Source organism: Tetrao urogallus (assembly GCF_951394365.1).
Source record: "Tetrao urogallus genome assembly, chromosome: 2".
Taxonomy (NCBI): Eukaryota; Metazoa; Chordata; class Aves; order Galliformes; family Phasianidae; genus Tetrao; species Tetrao urogallus.
This window is the reverse complement of record NC_136814.1, coordinates 44874347-44895520: the sequence shown is the minus strand read 5'-3', so window position 1 is coordinate 44895520 and position 21174 is coordinate 44874347. Positions and strand designations below refer to the sequence as shown.

Here is a 21174-nt window from a genome sequence, read left to right as displayed (position 1 = left end):
CAGGATACTTCCCAAGTTTTAGTCAGAGCCAGGTTCTAACTATGAAGCTTGCTTTTATTAGTTGTCTCTTTTTTTTTTTTTTTTTTTTTAATCTATCAATAAGGAAAAAAATCTCCATAGAATAAATACTAAAAGGCTGGCCTGAAATCAACATGATAGTTATAAGCACAGGTACTTGGCATAAGCTGTATTAGACAGGATTGGCACAGAAACAAATTCAATTTAAGAAGTATTACAGCCCATACAAGTAAGCCGTGTAAGCCAATGGAGAACAATGAGGAAATTACATTATTAAAAGTTTTTATTTAGGTTTGGTCAGTACAGGTAAGATAATATTGGAGTCACAGAGCAATATGCATAAACAGGATACAACAGTTCTTAAAAACTGAGTAACTATGCACACAATTCATAAACATTCGGTCACCTAAGGAGAAAATGCACAGATGTATGGTGGGAAAAACTGTAATTAACACTGAAACTACTAAAGGACTCCTTCAGCAAGTCCATCTTTTAGTGATAAAACTACTGTACTGGGCAAACTTGGCAGTCATAAACCCACAGCTATTATGACAAATCTCAAAGGTGGTGTTAAGTATAACAGTATGAGTAAGAATGCCCTTACACAGCACAGGTTCTAGATATACACAGATTTGTACAGACATCATTTATGTTATACTTTATGGAAAGAATTTCCATTTCAACTTCACATTAACTCATATAAAAATAACTTGAGCTACACAAATGTCCTTTTAGCAACATTCAACGTAATTAACTGTTAAAATTCCCAAAGTGGCAGAGGTATTGAAGCAAAAAGAAATCCACAAAAAGGCAAAAATTGTGACAAGTATGCACTAATTTAATAACAGCTTCTGAACAGTATCCTCTCCCAATTTAAATGACACTGTATAAAAATGCTGCAGAAAAATGTTACAAAACTGAACCCTGCACATTTACATTGGAGTCCAAACCATTCTGGACATGCCGAGAACCCGCAGTTCTGTTACCTTTCATGCTTACTGTTTTCTCCTCTTGAGGATCATGATTGGAGTCTGTGTCATTTGAATGGTGAGTGAGAGAGTTTTCACTGCCAGTGGGAGAGTCTACACTTTCATACCCAGTACTGAGTTGGTTTATGTAGCTACCACCTCCTCTACCAGTTCTATCTTCAGAGTGGTTGGACAGCTTATTACCATTCCCTGGAGAAGCCGGGAAGTCATCTTCTGTGCTGCTACCCTCCCTATAAAATCCAGGCCCAGACGTCCGCTGATGGGAGGAGCTACCATTGCTTGGTCCGTTAGCCAGACGGCTGCAGTCTTTACCCACAGCCTCTCCCTGGTCTGTAGGCTCAGAAGATGGAGTCCTGCTGGTACCTGGGTTGGAGACCTGGGACTGCTGCTGCTGGTACTGCGCCAACTGCTGGCGAGTCTCCTTCAACTGCTGCTGAAGCACTAGAATGGTACTCTGCATACCCTCTACCTCCTCATCAAGCTGGATGATGAAGTCATTCAATTCTAAATAAAGAAAACACATGTGTTGCAAATACTTAATAACCCACATATAGCTCGCACGTCAGACAAGAAAATTTAAATCTTGTAGCAGTATCTTATGCTGAAGTTATTGAACCAACTCTTTCAATCATTAGATATGCACACCATTTTGATACTCTGAAGGAAATGTTAAACTGCCAACTATACTTGTTATATTTATGACTTTGGATATATGAAAAGAAATTCATTTCTGGACAAGAAGATATATGGAAAGCAGCTCAATTCCAATAATTACTATTTTGCAAGGAGATTCTAACATATCTACTTTTACTGAAGCGCGGGGAATTGCTGAAATACTCTAAGAGTGACCATAAAGCTTATCTGCATTTGATAGTTCTGAATACTCACAAAAATTTACTCAGTGACAAAAAAAATTTTAGTCACATTTCAAGGAAATGTCAGCTCTGACTGCTTTTAATACATTTAATCTCGTGCAGCATGACAAAGAAAAAGGGTAAACTTTTGTTGAATTTATAACCAACAGAAGTTGTTAATTCCACAAAGTACTTATGTACAAAGAAAAAAAAAATCCTTTACAACTGGGACTGCGTTTTGGCCCAGAAAGAATTTGACCTGAAAGATAAACGTTGCAGCCCAAGTTCAACTGCACATTCACATGACTGAGGAAATAACATGCAAACTGCCTATTGCTGTAAGAATCAAAATTAAATGCCCATTACTATGAAAAAAAACACTAGGAAAATGTCAGGATTATCATCGTCATTGTTCATATGAGGTAGAAGCCAGGGCCTAAGAACATCACAGTTCTGCAACTTACTTTAGTATACTGCACCCGAGCAGAAATCTTTAAAGAATACAGGATATATCAGACAAATGCCAAATCATGCCCACGCTATCTTACAGATGCCAGGTGTGAAACAAAGATGCCTGGATTTAATTAATTAGCCTGTCTCAAGATTAAGTGTAATAATCAAATCATCTATTGTGTCATCTGCCAAACTTCGAGTACTTTCATCAAGCATCTCAAAGAACACTGAACCTAGGCTGAACTCTCTGCTGAAGATTTTTAAAGTTTGCATTTCCCCACCATTTAAAATATATAAGAGGCCAGAGATTACAGCTAATTCCAATTTAGGTTCACAATGCTGTAAAATTTGAACTACGAATACAATAACAGAACATTTTAATTAATCTGAGTTACTTAATCAAAAACTGCACTTCTGTTCTTCTTACACATTTTCTCCCCTTCAAGTAATTACAAAATGAGTCATTTAACAAGAAGCTTTCTGTTTTCAGTGCATGCTTACCTTAATATCCCACGTTAAATAGCAAGACCTACAAAGTCTAGTAGTTTCATGTTCAAATCTCGCATTACCAGGAGCTGCAAATCCCACAAGTACTCTGAAGTTTCTCTATTCTAGTTTTTGGTGGCTTTTTTTTTTTTTTTTTAAAATTAAGACCACCAATAGAGACTTACAACAGTCACATTTTACTTGATGTTGCCCTTTAATTCTGGCAAAGATTTCACAGTATCCATATCATCAGAAAATTAAGCTAGCAGAAGTGCAAGGCAACTTCCATTTTCTTAATAAAATCCCTTACCATCCTGACTGCTTTTAAGTTCCTCACTATATTTCTTCTGTAAAGCCAACTCTGCCTCAAGCTGTGCAATACGTCCTTGGGACAGCTGCCTTCCAAGCTCTTGATTCTCCTGGATAAGCATTCGACACTTCGCCATTAACTTTTTGCCTGTTTGGCTGCAAAGGAAAGAACCAATCTATCACAAATTGAATACAAAACCTTCTGCAATCTTCCTCAATCACAATTACAGACAAAAAGGAGATACAATTTCTGCATGTCACAATTCACAGAACATTATGTCTCAACATAATTGTCATAGCAGAAAATCTCCCTATATTACCACGTGCTGTTCCAGCGTCAGTTGATCTTCTGTCCGTGTCCCATAAAGCGGAAGGCAAGTTTTATTACTGTAAATGTGAACAAGCATTGCTCTTTTTCGATACCAAAATCCGGATTATCAGTTCGCACAATCTTGCATGTGCTAATTCTCAACTGAGTTAAGTGATTAAAGATGTGCCTTGCAATTTTAAAGATTAAACAGTGCATTAAAAAAATGCGTAAACTGAACTATCAACAAATTCTTCCTTTATCATACAAGTAAAACTAAGAACAAAATTGGGGAAAAATATTTAAAAAAAGAGCATTATGTTTAAAGCAACATCAGTTTTTTTTTCTGAGAGGCTAAGACATTCCTCTGAATGTTTAGAAGAGTTGCATGTCTACTTTTCAACTCAATCTGCAGTTGTACAGTGTAGAGCAGTGTAGAGTGTTTCATACTTCCTACAGTCAGCTTTTGCTAAGCACATCTTACACAATGAAGAGAAAGTAAAATGCAGTTAAAAGTTGGCAGGAAATTAAGGAAGCCGTAACACTCATTTAGAATGACAGGTTCAGATCATAAATGTTTTAGAATATCCAGTTTCTTTGAGAAGTGGGCAGAAAAAGGTACTCTGAACTTTCAAGATATTCTCTGCTAAATAGGTAACATCACATCTTTAATCTTCACGAATAGAATTGTACTGTAAAGCATTATAGGAAGTAGTATGCAAATTAATATATAGGCAATATGGCTGACTCCGTAAAAGAGCTCAAGTCCTTCAAAACTGTCTGCCAAAATCAGAATAGTGATGACAATCAGTTCTTTCACAAGACTCAGCAACACAATGAATATCTCTTTCTACAGAAGCACAAGCTCTGTAGCAAAAAATATATAAAAAAATAAAAAATATAAGCCATGAACAGGTTTGTTGTGAATTCAAGGGCAGGATTTGTACTACTTTCCAAGAGCAAGAAGGTCATTTAAGTTTTAAGTGATAAAGAAAGAAATTTTGAGGATTAAAAAAAAAAAGAATAGGAAACTTCCACTACTGTGATTCACAGCCATAGTTCTTTCTCTCCTGTAACCAATACAACCAACAAAAAAGAATTTAAAATAGTAATTTTCTTAGCAACTACCCTTTAAACATTCAAGCCTTAAACAATTTTAAACTCTGCAAACTCTGCCTCACTGAACATTTTCCAACTGACTCTCCCAAATCTTTCAGATGGGCTGCTCCAGAAGGAATCTGGCTGCATAAAGTCCTGGAAGCCTGCAACTCTGCTAAAGGCAGCAACCTGTTTTCTTTCTTGATGTGATGTCCAATGTCGGGTCCTTGAAGCTTAAATTGTGTTGAGCTAATACAATCCATGTAACACAAGATGCAAGTTTTCTTAGAGATGTTCATTCAGTGCAAAGAAGGAGGACTGCTTTGGAGATGACCAATGTGATGTACCCCCAAAAGCTTTTAGGCAGATGTGTATTGATTTTTAGGCATTTGCAAATCCTTGTTACTGTATTCATCATTCACTGCAAGTTTAAGGAGTTCACAGTGCTGAAGTCATTACTGCTTTTTCTCTCCACAAAACAATGTCACCTTTTAGTAGAAGTACCAGGTAGCTGGACATCGGGACAGTACTAAAAATCTCATTAATTCCTTCATGTAATTCCTGCCAAAATGTAAAATATTTATTACCTGTATAGAAATTTGCATAGTTACCTATAATGCTATTTCTTTCCATCAAGTTTTTTCCAGATGTTTTGAGTTAGCGTGGCACCAAGTAGCCTTCCCTTGCAATTTACACAGAAGACAACACATGCAAGAATATCAAATGCAGTAACTATAAAATGTAATTCCTAATAGCTTTAAAAATAAACTTGGCATTGTTTTCACAAATCCACTTGAACATACATGCAACAAAACCTGGAAGAATTAAGTGGTTAAGTTTCAGAAAACTAGTGTTTGTAGTACTAAGCTTCTTGCAATTGATATTACTGATTTTTAATTCAAATGTACATTGTATGCATAATGATGGTTCAAACAGCTTAACAAAGCCATCCCCTCAATTATATGCCCTTCTATTTCTCTCTCTAGGCATTAGTAAGGATTACACTGTGCACCTCTTATCTTTGGTTAAGGTCCAGAACTAATACTGCCTAATGTTGCAATCAACATATTACTTCAAGAACACACAAAGTTGGTGATGTGAATAGAAGCATCAGCTCTTTTAGATACTAGGTCAGATATCATGAAATAAGTGGTTGCGTACAAGGAAGGGCAATTAAAACCAAGAGGGGGAAGAAGGGCAAAGAATTAAAAATCTATGAATGGTTTACATGATTGAGTAACCTTTTCTTTGCCTTTCAGAAATATTTTTAAAAAAATTATGAGCAGTTTTGAAAATAGCTTCAATTCTATACCAGGAAATAAATCTAAATCTTCTCTACTCCAACTACTGCTTATTTAAGTATGCACATTCACACCACTGTGATTTAAAATTAGATGATGCACATTAAAGCACAACGTAGCTACAGAAGTGACAAAAATTTGGTACTTTTGCTTGAAGGAAACTGGTAATAGTTACTCGTGTCTCATTTAAGAGTCTGAGAACTAGAGGAAACCAACCAACCTGTACTTAACGGCATTTAAATCATTTCTGAACTCCACATAAAACAAGCAATCTACACGGCATGTCTCTATCAACACATAGTAAGCTTTACAAATGCCTTGGCAACACATTAACAGTTTATTAATGCAAGTCTTACCTCTGTTTTGATGCTAGATCATTAAAATCTTAGACTCTGCTATAGCAAAATAATTCCAGATGAATCACTTAAAAGTTTTTCTAGATGTTTTTCTTTGCTGTTAAATCATTACTCATGCAAAAAAATAAATCTGCATAAGTACACTAATCTTCAATCCCATATTAATCCATCTAAAGCACAGGTGATACTTTTAAGTTAAAAATATGTAACATTACCTTAGTTAAAAATCATTGAAAGAATACATCACCTTCTATGACAGCTGAATCTCTTTTTAACTTAAAACTGCATTTACTAGAATCAGACAGTTATAAAGTGTCACCCAATTGATTTGAAAAATCAAAAACTTACTGTACTAGAGCTCAGTTTGCCAAGATAAAAAATAAATATACAAATGCTGTATCAAATCTGCATTTCACTTTACACACCTCAGATCTGCACTCCCAGCTGTCCCTTGTTGCTTGGGGACAACAGAACAGAGGCATCAATAGAGTAGCAAAGGTTCCTTCACTGATTCCACCACGGAAAATGCATGCATTTAACTTCTTGTGCTTTGTTAATTTTTTTTTTTTTTTAAATTCAGAGAACGAGACAATGCAGAAACAACAACCTGTTTGATTCTCGTTCATCCCAGGAGTTTCACAGTACAACAATATAACCAATAGTGTTCCTTGAACTATATATTACAACTATTTCAAGGCACATTTTATATAGAAGTGCAATACAAAAAAACCAGGTGTACAAAGGAATAAAAACACCCCACCAACACTGAAGACAGCTGTCATTGTGTGCCTTCCGCATAGAGCATTTGAGATCAGTTAATATAGAAGATCAAAAAAATCTCACTTCTGCATGAAAACATGCAGCGGAATACTTATCACAACTAGTTTTTCTTATACACGCTAGTTGTGATCAAATATATACTGCTTCCGACAACTTTAAACTTGCAATTGGATTGAATGTACGCTCTTGTACAGTCCTAATTTTGAGGCGTCCACAGCATTACCAACCATCCAGAACAGTTCATTATTTAGCAACATTGACTTAAGGCTCCATCAGGTGTTACAGAGCCCGAATGCTTAACAGTCAAATGTGTACACTACCACTGACGTGATATCAAATAGCACTCTCGTGGCTATTCAAAAGTGGTTAGCAAGTAAACTCTTTAATGCAAAATTCACCTCATCGAGTTTTGACCCAGCAGTTCAGTGAACAAGCAGGAAGTCCACAGTCTTATTGGAAAACTGACTTAGTGTCTCTAAGTCACTAGGCTCAAGGTTAAGAGCGAAGCATATTCCACTTCTACATTTTACGGGAATTTTGCATGTTCAATTCATGATTTATAATCTCTAGGTTCTTTCCTCCAAACTGTCTGTAGACACAGTGTGCCACAGACTTAAGACTTCTGTTTTTCCCTCTATTTTCTTCAAATAGAACAATTTTGCAAATGTCTACGTGTTCTAGAAAATATTTTTTTTTCGGAGATGGCAATTTCTTCAGAATAGTCCGACGCCGTCAGGCCTCTGAAGCAAAGGGGGAGAAAAAAGCTGAAACACAAGGTTCATCTGGTAAGTTTTACATTAAGCATTACAAGCTGGACAGTATAAGAATGTGGCTTTTGCCTCAAAACGTCTGAGTCTTGGTGTGGAAACGAGTACTTGGCTGTCCCACCATAGCATTCTCGTAGTGGGACTGTCAGGGAAGTCTTGTCTGGGGAGTATTTGTTTTGTTTACCTATCAGGCGTAAATTTCCAGGCACTCAGTTCATTTTGGGCTTGTTCCAGTTTGTCTTTAGTCTGTTCCAGTTCACCTTTCATTTTTAGGAAAAACAAGTTGATGGCTGGGTCCACCATTGTTGATCGCAGTTGGGCAACACTAGGCTGCTGGACTTGCTTGAGGTACTGAATCTGATTCTGCACAAAATAAGAAAAGAGATTTATTTATACATAATTCAATACGCTTATGATCACACAGACAGGATTAAAAATAGCCACTCCAAAGACGACATCAAGGAAACTTGCCTTCTTACAACGCTCTAACCTGTTAAGGACAGAATGAAAACAACTTCTGCCCACCTGTGCCCTTATCAATAAGCATATTCACCCAGTCTCCAAACCCAATTCTGCCAAGGCCTTCAAAACTACTTTCAAGGTTGATCTTTTTCTTTTGTTTCAAGCTGTTTTCTATACACCAGTTAACATGTGCCTGATCTACTGGAACATTATAGTTCTCCCTTTACTTTTAAAACTGCTTGCATACTTCCAAAGAAAAATATTTATATGAAGAGCTGCCTGCTTAGAATGACTGATTTCCATACAACTTCAATTAAAGTTATTCTAGAACACATAGAGATTACTGTTGGTAATATCTTCACGTATCTGCTGAAAGGTGTTTCTAAATACCTACGTGTTTTTGTGAGCATGGTAACTATGCAGCAAGTTGCCATCTTTTTCTTCTTGAAAAAAATCATTTAGAGCCACTCAAATCAATTAAATAAGTTTAGACTGATTTGATCCTCTTGCAGTAAGCAAAACCCTAGAAACAGTCTTATATTTACACCTGGAATTCTTATAACTATTTATTTTAAATATAGTGTACTTATTGATCAAAACTTCACTGTACTTATACTGGATTAATATACTTTTTTGAAAGTTTCTTAAATCTTCTTCCAGCTAGTAAGTAAAATTATTTTGGCCTGCAAAGAAACCATTCTTAAGTGCAATTTATGATGCTCCTCCTATTACACATTTCTTGGTCACCTAGAGGTACATTTACACACTGACTTTACAGATTGAATGAGAAACATTAATTCAAAGTCAGGGGTTTTGCCTTCTGCTGCACACAAATCTTCCAACCAGGTTGACAGCAGCAGTTAAAATGAACAACAGTACAAGCCATTACCAGCAAATCAAGGGGAAGAGTTAAGCTGCTCCCTACTCTTCGCTTTGCTTACAGCACAGCACAGTCAGTAGCAGTCAGTTTAACCACTTCCATGAAAAGCTTTCATGCAGCAACAGTGAAAAGAAAGTTAAGTACAAAGATACTGTTCAACTCCTAAAAAATGTGTAGCAGTGACCTCAGAGTCACTTACTGATTTAGGAAGATGTTTAATTTATGTATAAATAGCACTGATACTTGGATTCTTTTTCATATATACGTAATTCCAAAGCCAGTGAAATGGATGAAATACTTCAAACTAACCTCATTTGATACAATCAATGTATATTTATCTACTTCAGAAAAAAATATTTGAAATAAAATTGTTTTTAAAAAGTTTGATTAAATAGATAAATTTCTATGTATTCAGAAATAGAAAGGGAGTCAAAAAATACTTTCAAGAAATACGTAGTCAAGAACCCATTCATATAAACATTACTTATAAAAAGGAAGCCCAAATTCAGATTATCCTAATATTTCTTGTATAGATTGCACCCCCCCCCCCCCCCGAGATTTCACCTCACTGAATCTCACTGAATGCTCAAAGTCTTGCTCATTTATTAAGCTATTTAACTTACTGTTATCACAGAATCATAGAATGGCCTGGGTTGAAAAGGACCATAATGATCATTCAGTTTCAATCCCCCTGCTATGTCCAGGGTCGCCAACCACCAGACCAGGCTGCCCAGAGCCACATCCAGCCTGGCCTTGAATGCCTTCCAGGGATGGGGCATCCACAACCTCCTTGGGCAACCTGTTCCAGTGCATCACCACCCTCTGTGTTCCCCCTCCAATATGCTACCTTCAAGTATTGGAAGGTACCTGAGGTCCCCGTAGAGCCTTCTCTTATCCCAGCTAAAGAAGTCCAGTTCCTTCAACCTTTCTTTATAGGAGAGGTTCTCCAGCCCTCTGATCATTTAAGTGGCCCTATATATACCCACTAACATTTCTGATATTTCCGCTAATGTAGGTATTTCAACAACCTGTCCTTCTGAGAGCCAGCACTAGCAGAAAGTGAAACCACTTTCTTAACAGAACTCTACAGACAGTGACAAACCTCCAGCTGGCAACATTATCCCCACAATAACATGGTTTGCAATCCATTTCTAGAAAGGCATCGCTGAGAAAAAAAATTTTCTTTGCCTTACCCTAGCTCCTAACCTCTTGTAATGCCAGATTCCCTGAATCACTAGTGTGAAAAACTGCTGTCAGAACTGAAAAGCTCAATATGACCCGGATGATTCTGTCAAATGCGAACTATTTAAAGCACATAATTTGTTTATCTCTAGCTCACATAACTAGGCCAAACAGGAAGAGTTTGCGTGGGCTCAACATAGTACCTCAATTGTCATTTCTGAAACAGTAGCACAGGAGAAATCTGCCTGAGCTGAACAACTCATCAATTCCTTCCCCAAACTTAAAAGATTTATTCCTCCAGTTTTCTCTATACCTCCACAATTCTCTTCTCTAGTTATGTAACCCCAGAGTTCTGACTTTTCATCTACCCAGATCTAGCAACTCTTTCCAGATCCATCATAGTTCCAAAACAAGCCCATACCTACTAATCCTGCCTACTTCCTTATTCCATTTACCTTCCCGCTTTGCCAATCCAAGTCTCCCATTCTTGCCCCCTCCAAACACTCCCTAGCATGCCTCTCTTTCTTTCTATATTCTCGAGCAAGAGGTGGAAAGGTTTGCCTGTATTCATGTCCAAAAGCTCAATTACAGGCTAGAGCTGAATGCACAGAAGTAGTCATGTCCACTCAAACACCTAAAAATACCTCTTGACTGTTCACATTCCTGAAGCACTGATAATACTTCTGAAAAGTCTGTAAGGTGAACAAATAGGGATGAATTTTCACAGACAGAATCACTACAGTATAATCTTGTTTGCTCAAACTCAAGGCAAGAAAATGCTGAAGTATTCCACTAAGCTACACGCATTTTAGTTTGGGTGGGCTTTTTTTTTTTTTTTTTTTTTTTTTCAGTTAAGACTCTGCTTCTCACATTCTAGAGAACAGCTGAAGCCTCTCAGCAAGGCCGCCCGAAGACATCCACAAAGAACAGACACTCTGACATGAAGTACTTAAACAGAAATCAAGTGCTTGACAAGAAGCACAAGCCATCTGAGTAAGCATGAATATAAATACTTTGTGTACAGAAGAAGCAGAAAGGAGGGAATGTGATAATGCAGAAAAAAATAACAAATTTGTAATCCAAATCACAAGAAAATTAATAATAACTACTTTCACAGTACTACAAATCCATCCACATCTAGAAGTTTACGTTCATTACTGCTGTTTGTTTCACAAAAAGCTGTTGAGTAGCAAGCACTTCCTAATGCCTGTCTAGTCCAGCAGCTATGCAGTATCTTAGGAGGGGATTAAAGCGTTTCCCTAAAGTAACAATCACCATCTCTGCTAAAAGTAAAGCTCTATGTAGGGACAGCAGTCAATACCTAACATGTCCTTTCCTACCTACTATAAGCAGCCTTTTTTTTTTTTTTAAAGGGGTGGGAGTTGGGTAAAAAAGAGTGGCTGTGAACGATGGGATATTTGAAATATCAAATCCATAAACCACAAAGCAGTCCTTTAAGCAGTCAATCTGAACTACACAAAGTAGGTTTGCAACACCAAACTCTGCAAGCTCCTACCTCAAAAGAAATCCATATACTCTGCAACTGGACAGGGAACAGAGCACAACAGAGAAAGGAAGTATGCACTCAACCACCATCACGCTCCTTCAATACCACAATCATAACAATTATTATTATAATCAAGCGATTGCTTCTCTGACACACGTGCCTGCAAAGCTTCGCAAACACTGGTGACTTTTATAAGCTGATGAGATTTTGCTGCGTTTTGTCACTAATGAAAAAAGGGTAAAAATTAAAAAGAGAACCAGACAGAGTCTATCACACCCTATTTAAAACAGGACCAGTGAATTTTAAGTAGCAAAGTGTTTACACCTTGGTAATCAGCAAAATCACATCTGTAAACTATTAATTTTGAATACGGTACAGTACAGTATTTTAAATTTTCTCCATTTAAATTTGCAAGACTCAAATGTGCTAAGTTTGTGCAAATAAAGGCTGTCCCACCAAATACGTTAAGAATAATATGGTCACTAGGTATTATACAGCAAATAATTACCTGCAATTTTTAAGAAACCTGACAACACAGACACTGAAGATGTGATAGAAAAGGTTTACATACAAATAATTCAGTGTCACAGGAATATTTTGCATATATATGAATCTTAAGACAGTTAACCACTACAAAGTAAGGAAGTTACTTTATGGATATGTTACTTGACACATTCATTTATGATACGGTGACTAGTTTTTGTCCATCTATTAAATATTAAATGAGTTAGCAACTTATAGCTTAGCTTTACAGCTCACATTTAACAATTTATTTTGCTACTGTCACTTTACAGGGAAAACAACATCTGATAATACAAGCCAAGAAATCTTCCAATGCTTCTTTGAACTATATGCATGTTCACCTCAGGCTATATTAGGAGGAACACTGCCAGCAGGTTGAAGGAGGCCGTTCTTTCTCTCTACTCAGCACTGGTGAGACAATTGGAGCACTGTCAGTTCTGGGCTTCCCAGTAAGAGACATTGGGCATACTAGGGTGAAGCCAATGAAGGGTTATATAAAGGACAAAACGAAGAGCTCGAAGCATCTGACACACAAGCAGAGGCTGAGAGCTGGGACTGTTCAGCCTGGAGGAAAAAAAAAGGGCTGAGGGGGGATCTTACCAATGTGCATAAATACCTGGTGGGGGGAGTAAAGAAGGCGAAGCCAGGCTCTTCTCATTGATGCCCACTGAAAGGACAGAAGGCAATGGGCACAAAATGAAATACAAGAAATTCCATTTAAACTATAAGAAAATGCTTTGCACAGGGTGTCCAGAAAGACTGTAGAGTCTCCGTTCCAGAAGGCACTGAAAATCTGACTTAGCTCTTAGTAACCTGCTCCAGCTGACCCTGCTCTAAGTTGATAGATTGGACTAGACAATATCCACAAGAGCCCTTCAATTCCATTGATATATTTATTAACCACTGCAAAATAATTTTTACTCTGTTGTTTTCCATACAAATACTCAGTACAGACTAATGTCTGTCATCTTACAGTCTTAGGATAGTAAAGCATACAGGGCTAAATCTTACACTAATTGCAATACCTGACAGCTCAGGACTCCTACAGGAAAAAAGAAAGGAAGGATAAAAGAAGGAAAAAACAAAAAGTGACAAAACTAGTTACTGGTTTTTCAGAGAGCTTATATTCTGCCTAAAAGAAGCTCTCAGTATGTTACAAAAACTACCATTAAGAAGCTTTTTACAATCCTCTCTCAGGAACCGCCAGTTAAAGAAGCAGATGCAAATGAAGTTAAGATAATCCAAAACCATGAGAAGTCCCAAACTGGCAAAAGGTTGTTCCAAGAAGCCAAAACAAAACACAGAAGACCAACAGAAATACAGGAGAGAGAAAATAGAACAACAGCAACAACAAAGGCATCAGTACAAAGAACATTAGAAATCCAAGAAGCAGATCTGATACATTTCAAAAGCACTCTCTAACCAGCCAAATGGATGCAGAAGACAGTTATCTGAATACAACATAAACATCAGCATGAAGAAGTCTAAATAAAATCCAATATGCTGAATCTTATCCTCAGGTTTCAATTTCTTCCTGCATTCAAAGAGTCATAAGTAACATTTATGGTCAATATGTACAGTGAGCATTGCAATGCTCTTCCAAGCAGAACTGCTGCTGAAAATCAATCAAAATAACCAATCTTTAACAACACAAAACACTTTACAGAATGTTAGTTACTAACTTAGTGAAAGCTTAAGTACCCTGCCTTTTTTTAATTACAGAAACTATAATGCTACAGATACATGAAACACATAGCATAAGTACTCTCCATTAACTCCTGGAACAGCCTAAAACACCTATTTCTAAATACTTACAGTACACTCTTGCATCTCCTGTTCTTTAGTTGCCAGCCTCATGACCAGAATATTTTCTCTTCGGGCAGATTCTTGCTGTTGCTGTTTCAGTTTCTCTTCAGATTCTCTCAATCCCGTCACATCATTAGCTGATAAAATTAATACAACAAAAAGCACAGGTTTTAAAGCATCCTTTCCCAAACACTTTTTCAAGACAGCTTGGAGAAAAAAAAAAAAAAAAAAAAAAAAAAAAAAGCTGACAGTCAAATTCATTGGCAGCAAAAGAGTTAAATTAACCACAACTATAAGCATGAGTAACAAAGAGCTCAAAGTATCATTAAGTGCTTGAAAAAGCTTGACAAGTTCTATTTTAAATACAGCTATCCTTCTTTACTACTAAATTTGGAAGTGTTCCCATGATTTATACAGGAATAAAATTTTGATTAATTAAACAATTGCTCCATCCTTCACCACTATTGCTTGCACTGTGAAACTGGGGAAGCTGAAACTCTCCTGACATTTGCAACAAATTCCACGTCTTAAGTGGTGTCACGTGTGATCAGTTCTCAAAGCGATTTCAACACTTTAAGTGTGACAGTAAGTCAGTGGAGAACCTCAGACATGACAGATCAGACACAAGGATGTCTTCTGATCCATGAAGATTCATAAAAATTAATATACAAAATATGGAAGAAAGCCACAGTTCCAAGTTATCCAAAAACTGGACCACGTGCAAGCAGCCTGATACAAACAGAATACATTTACCCTGCTACCTTCAAATATATAATGATTGAAAGCTGGAATAATTAAGGTTGTGGGTTTTTCAAATTTTTTTTTTTTTTTTTTTTTTTTTGGTAGACAAGTACTAGACCTGCTTTAAGTATAAACATCACAACTTGCTTCAGAACTATTATTTCTAATTTGCTGTTGTTGCATATGTGGCAATAGATGAGATGTAACAACAGAGTTAAAAGGGAACATCCGTGGACTGACAAGAAATCCCTTCAAAATTACTGCTTCCAAGATTTTGGGTATTGAGGCTGATAAGGTGAACAGAAAACTTAGGAAGAGTCCCAAGCTGCTCACATAACTTTTCAAAACTGACTTCAGACTTGGTAAATCAGACACTTCCCAAATGCATTTAGACCTTCTCAATTGAGAGTAAGATGAAATTATCCAGTAGTCTCACTTTCAAAAGACTGAAGTACAGCCCAAAGTTTAAAGATTACATAAAATCGACATTCAAATTGTTAATTCAAATTACCCAGTCAGATAAAGAATCAGCTGGATATTCATTTTAGATCTTTAGGAACTGTTCTCCCTCCCATGTGATTTACAATTGTGTAAGATTACAGAAAGCACAAACATTCACAGTATTTTGATAGAGGAAAACTTTCCACCACTGCAAGAATTCTGAAAATAGAGGTAATTGTGGGGTTGTGTTTTTGCCTAACAGTTCACGTACTGATGGTCCACAAATGCAAAAACAGAGTTCTGAGAAGTCATTTCAGATTGGCAAAGAAAAAGAAGTTGCTTGAAAAACTGGGAAAGTCTGAAAACTCCTACTGGGAAAAACAAGGACTTTGCTTAGAAAAAAATAATAATATGACATTGCACTTATGATGAATATTTATTATTTTTAACACTAACATGACATTGTTTGACCACTCTGCTTTACACAAACATTTAAAACATTGAGGCAACTCACACAGTTTTGAAACTTTGCTAACTTACAATTAAGGTCTGTGTACTTGCCCTCCAAAGCTTGCACGTACGCTTCATACTGTTTCCACCTATTGCAGAAAGAAAAATATTTATTTATTAAAATCAAAGCATCTAATTCCTGAACTTTTAGCTTATATATTTACTATAAAAATCAGAAAACATCAAGAGATAATCACGCAATAAAAGACAGTGCTTTGTTTTCACTCAAAATTTACCTCTTAAAAACTACTTCTAACATTTTTGACAAACACTAGAATCAAATCAGACTTATTACTTAGTTATCTGTGCTAAGTACCCAAGAAGCCTCTCACTGTCAAAGTGAAATCATGCAAACAGAACTCTGTAACAGAAGTTGTAACACAAGGATAATACATGTCTGTTAGCAAGTGAACAGCAGAGCAAGTAGAATGATCTATCAGTGGTACACTACAGCCTGCAGTCCAGGTTAAGCAGTTATTACAGCTCATTTAAAGCAAGACCATACTGGTCATATTTACTGAACAGCCAACCAATTAAATAACTCTTTGAAGTTATGCTGTTAATGTGATGCATCCAGATTCAGAAAACTTCACACTGAGAAACAGCATTGCATTTGATACAAATCATCAATAGCAAATAAAGTCTACTGTAAAGTTTACCATGACTCATCAACAAGCTTTGTGCATTGCTGCTTTTTGTTGCTGTTGCTTTTGTTTTGGTCCTTTCTGTTTGGCTGTTGCCATTGGGTTCGTTTAGGTTGCGGTTTTTTGTTTGTTTAATTTAGGGGGGGAAGCACAGGAGTACTACTGACTGCATGTCTTTTTCACACCATTACCATTCCACAAGGTTAAATAAGTTCACCTAACAAACATTGCCACTAGAGAAATGGACAGTTTCTCTTCCCTCCCTCCCAATTTGCCCTTTTCCTCCCCAACATTTTATGCCAGACCCATCACAACTACTTCCCAACCTACAACATTCTTACCTCTAAACTATAAGATCTGAATGGTTTCATAAACAAGCAGTCTAGAAATGGCCTGTGAAGCACCTGATCTATATCAGCATGTGAGATCACATCACTGAGCAACACAAAAGCATGCAGAAGATTCCTTCTAGCAGTAAATATATATATGTATCTTCAGCTGAATCAGCAATGAGCACATTTAAGATCTGCAGGAGAGCAGCAGCACTCCCACCAAACCCTTAAACTTATTGTTTTAGCTGCTTTTAAAAAAACACCTCTGGTTAGAAACAAAGATTTCATAGTTTGACCACTGGAACTACAGCATTCAGTCAGAATGACAGCCCTCAAAAAGGGAAACTGAAATAGTCTACTAAACAGCAAATACAGAAAGAACCTGTATTTTGCATGAATTGAATACATGGAAGAATAAAAAAGCAAGTCTTTAAATGCAGCATTACTTGGCAGAGTTCTCTCACAGCCTGAAAACAACAGCTCTGTCAAAACTGAGATCTGTTGATCAGTAACAGGAGCTATATAAAGTGAGCAAAACAAAGCCCTGAAACACAAGACAGGCAGATGTAACAGACTACCATCAGAAAGAAAACACACAGCCTGTGGTCACCACACAAGTCAGAGCTACCATCTCTAGATCACCTCTCAGTAAGTCCCAGCATTTAAGCAAGAACGCAATTCCTGGAAAAGAACAGAGACTGTATTAGAACATGTCATGGACTTTCCAAGTCGCATGACTCCCAGCTCCTCCAGAAAAATGACCTTCAAGACAAAATGACCTATGCTCTGTCAAAACAGACAAAACCTGGCAAATATTGCAGCAGTTCCTCTGAAAGTATGTTTAAGAAACTGTACAGAATAAACCTGTGATCACCACACTGACAGAGAAAACTCCGACAATCAAGTTCAAAAATCAGAGGCTTTCTACTAAAGCAGCTTCAATGTTGTACATGAACACGGTCTCAGTAATTCTGGTACAACTACAGATGTCAAACTCTGTTCCAGGGATGAAACTTTTACCTCCCTTCGGGCAAACCAAAAAGCTAGCAATTACAAAGACAAAAATCCAAAGCAGGTTCATTTCATACAATCAGACCTCTTTTAAACCATTAAAACAACCTACTAAGCTAAAGGCATCCAAACAGAAAATGAAATAACACAAGTTTAAAATTATCTGCATGAAACAAGCAGTTCATTGGCCCACCCTTTTCAACTCAATTTGCAGTTGCAGCTCTTTAACTACAAAAATACCTGACACGTCGCAGTAATTATCAAGATTTTTTCTTAAAGTCAAAACATTTCGAGAACATTTCTGAAGCCAACCTGAAGGAAGAAACAGCGCTGAGCTTAAGCCATTCCAAAACTGACTGGCTGTGTGACACACTGAGTAGAAGTCAGTAAAGGCACTGTATTTCACCCACCGCTTGAGTAAATATAGGCACTTCAGCATACTGACCACTAAGCTAAACAGCCCAGGGAATTCAGATAAGAAGTTTTTTTACAGCTACGATCTACAGAGCGCTTTGCTATCATGTTCCTGGCTCTTCCTTGTTCACAGACTGACAGGAGCTATCCTACTGCAGAGAAGAAGAAGATAAACAGGTGATACCACAGCTGCAACAAGACAAAGAAATGCCCCACAGGCCAGACAAATCCTGTTGCTCCTGCTCACTTTCAGTCAGTGGGAGCAACAGCAAACCTCAATTACAAGCTTTGTGGAAAATATTAGTGAAGTTTCAACACAACACAGAGGAAGTGACAGAAAGCATTCGTATTTTCCACACATGCAATTTAGCAGCTCAACTCGCACAGAGATAACACATCAGCTATAAGAACAAACCATAGATGACACACCATTATTTTAAAAGCATATGCCCCATTGCAGCGTGGGGGAAAAAACCCACGAACACTCTCCATCTTATTTTAAGATGATGTGGTAGGGGTCAGCACATTTTTCTATGCCTGAAAGCAGTGGAGATGCCTTTAATTAAAATGATACTTGCATAATGGCATAACATTTTATTCCAACCTACAAATGAAGTTAGCAGTAAGTGCAGTAATTGCCAGCTTCATATGAAGCCATGAACAAAATCAAGGTTAGTGTAAATCCTTTACATACATAGATGAAATTTTGAAGAGTGTTTGCAGAACTGCTGAATGCAAACAAAATGGACATGGCCAGTATGGCATTAAATAAGGACAGTTACTCTCCTTAAAGCAATAAGGCCTTTCTGAGTACAGAAGTTGTTTCATTCACATTAAGAGGAAGACAATAACAACACAGCTGTCATCAGTCCATTGCCTTCTGTCTCTTCACCAACTCAGTTTATCTGCTGACACACTTCAGCTCCTTGGGCAGATTCCACCGTATTCTCCTTTTAATAAACAGGTATCAACTTCTAAGGCAGAAAGCAACCAAGAACATCCCCAGAGATATTCTTGAGTATGAAAATTTCTGTTAGAGATTCCCAAGAACTAAACCACCCAAAAGCAGCATTTTTCTGTGTAAACACCTTCCTCTTCACTCCAAAAGAATAGATATTGAGGAGATGAAGCCAGAGACCAGTTTGAAACATATGAAGGATGATGCTGATCCCCAATGGAATAAATGTCACTCCAGTAGTGGCTAGCAGAAGTAGTACCAGCTGCGTTGGACCTGTATTCTTACATTCCTACACAATTTAGCCCTTTAAACTCACCTGTGAATTGCTAACATTTAACCACCTCAGGAGACTGTAATAATGCAAATAACTTACAATGCACAAAAAGTCAAGAGCTAAAGCTTTTCAAAATGCACAAACTACTCTACCAGATAAATAAATGACCCACAGATTCATTTAGTCCCTTGTTTATCAATCAGAAAATTCAGATACACAGGCTCTGTATACCTGTGCCTTGGTCTGTTTCTTTAATCAAGTGGTCTATGTGACAGAATCATTGATGTGTTTTCCATAGCAACCCTTAATTTTCTGTAAGGTGAAAAACATAACTGGGCTTTTCTATATACAAGTTTTGAGTGCTAATCAGTAAAATTTGACATTTTACTGTTAATACCTGAATGTGCTGAGAAGACAACTGCGTGGACTAGGAGAGTCCTGCAGCAGTAAGTAGTTTACTTTTTGTGATGTTTAAAAATAACTTACTATCTAGCAAGGAACATATGCAACCTTGACTTCTAAAGCTGCAAGTGAAGAAAAAACAACTCCTACTTATGGATTAGAAAACACTTTCCAGGACTTTGAGGGGAAACACTTTTTCCTGAAGGACACAAACTACATATAAAAATATTTTGAGTATGAAAGCATTAAAAAAAGACGCACTGTGAAAATGCTATCGGTTTTCAGAACAAGAGTGCTGAAAACCAAGAGAAGGGTACATTACATCGTCTGTAAAGAATTCAATAAAGTGTTGCCATAGGGAAAGAACAAAACTGATGCTTTACCTTAGGATAAGTTCATCTCTAGGCAAAACTTTAAAATCTGCTTCACTAAGACGAACCTGTGGAGCAAAAGGAGAAGCACAACTTACCAAGTTATCATGACTATCTGGGGCGGGGGGAGCAGGGGGGCCACAAATATTTTTAAACATACCTTCTTTGGGAGAGGTTCTTCATTCGTCATTGTGAACTCTGAAGGGGGGAAAAGGAGCATTAGTTTAGTTACTATTGCGTATGAAACAGTCATCAGACACCTGTACTTCTACTCTTCATTTCTCTATTTCTGATACTAAATTACTGACATGTTGGCTCCATACAACATACAGCCAGATTACAACTATGACAAGTTTACTGTTGTCATCGAGATAAAAAGTCAGTGGACTACTTCCTAGAAGTGAGCCAAAGCTTTCTTTAGCATCTAAAAACGCTACTAGTAATACTTTTCAACTTAACTAAGAACAAAACATCAGACTTTATCAATTTATATAAATGTAGGCAAAGTGACATTTCTTGTATGTCCAAAACTATTTAATGCAATGTTTCCCAAGGAAGGGGATTACATCAACTACAAAAGCAATTAATACTACTACTTCAGCACCATTTTAGAATAAAGCAACTGATTTGGGAACATTATCTGTAAAGTTTGGGTTACATTATGTGCTTTCAACTCTTACACTACCTTTAAGATAGTGATAAATAAATATTAAGCAGTTACTTAGCCCTCGGTTATTTTTAGGGAAGGTAGCATGTCAGTTAATGGCTTGCGTACACTATCAAATTTAATTTGTCTCGTGTGTTTGTACCACAATTGGATTGTATTTGTGCTAAGTTAAATATTCACACTTCCTTGAGTTACTGGACATGCTTCCTCACCTGCACACAGATTTTTTTTTAACAAGTAATAACATTAAAAACCAAGCCCACAAAAACTCTTAAACGTACAGCATTAAAGCATATTTAACAAGGAAGTTGAACTTCTTTAAAGGCATGCAT

At 37.0% G+C, this 21174-nt stretch overlaps 1 protein-coding gene across 1 annotated transcript; it reads right to left on the bottom strand.

The window, feature by feature from the left end:
* Window positions 1-927: 927 nt before the first annotated feature.
* On the bottom strand, window positions 928-20368 carry WTAP (WT1 associated protein; the record flags this gene model as incomplete). The annotated part of the gene is made up of 7 exons (XM_079550520.1): window positions 20336-20368; window positions 20188-20243; window positions 15800-15858; window positions 14087-14214; window positions 7903-8081; window positions 3111-3265; window positions 928-1511 (listed from the first exon to the last, which is right to left on the bottom strand). The coding sequence occupies exons 1-7, from the start codon at window positions 20363-20365 to the stop codon at window positions 928-930; spliced, it is 1191 nt and encodes a 396-aa protein (XP_079406646.1). The 5' UTR covers window positions 20366-20368.
* Between the last annotated feature and the right edge of the window lie 806 nt (window positions 20369-21174).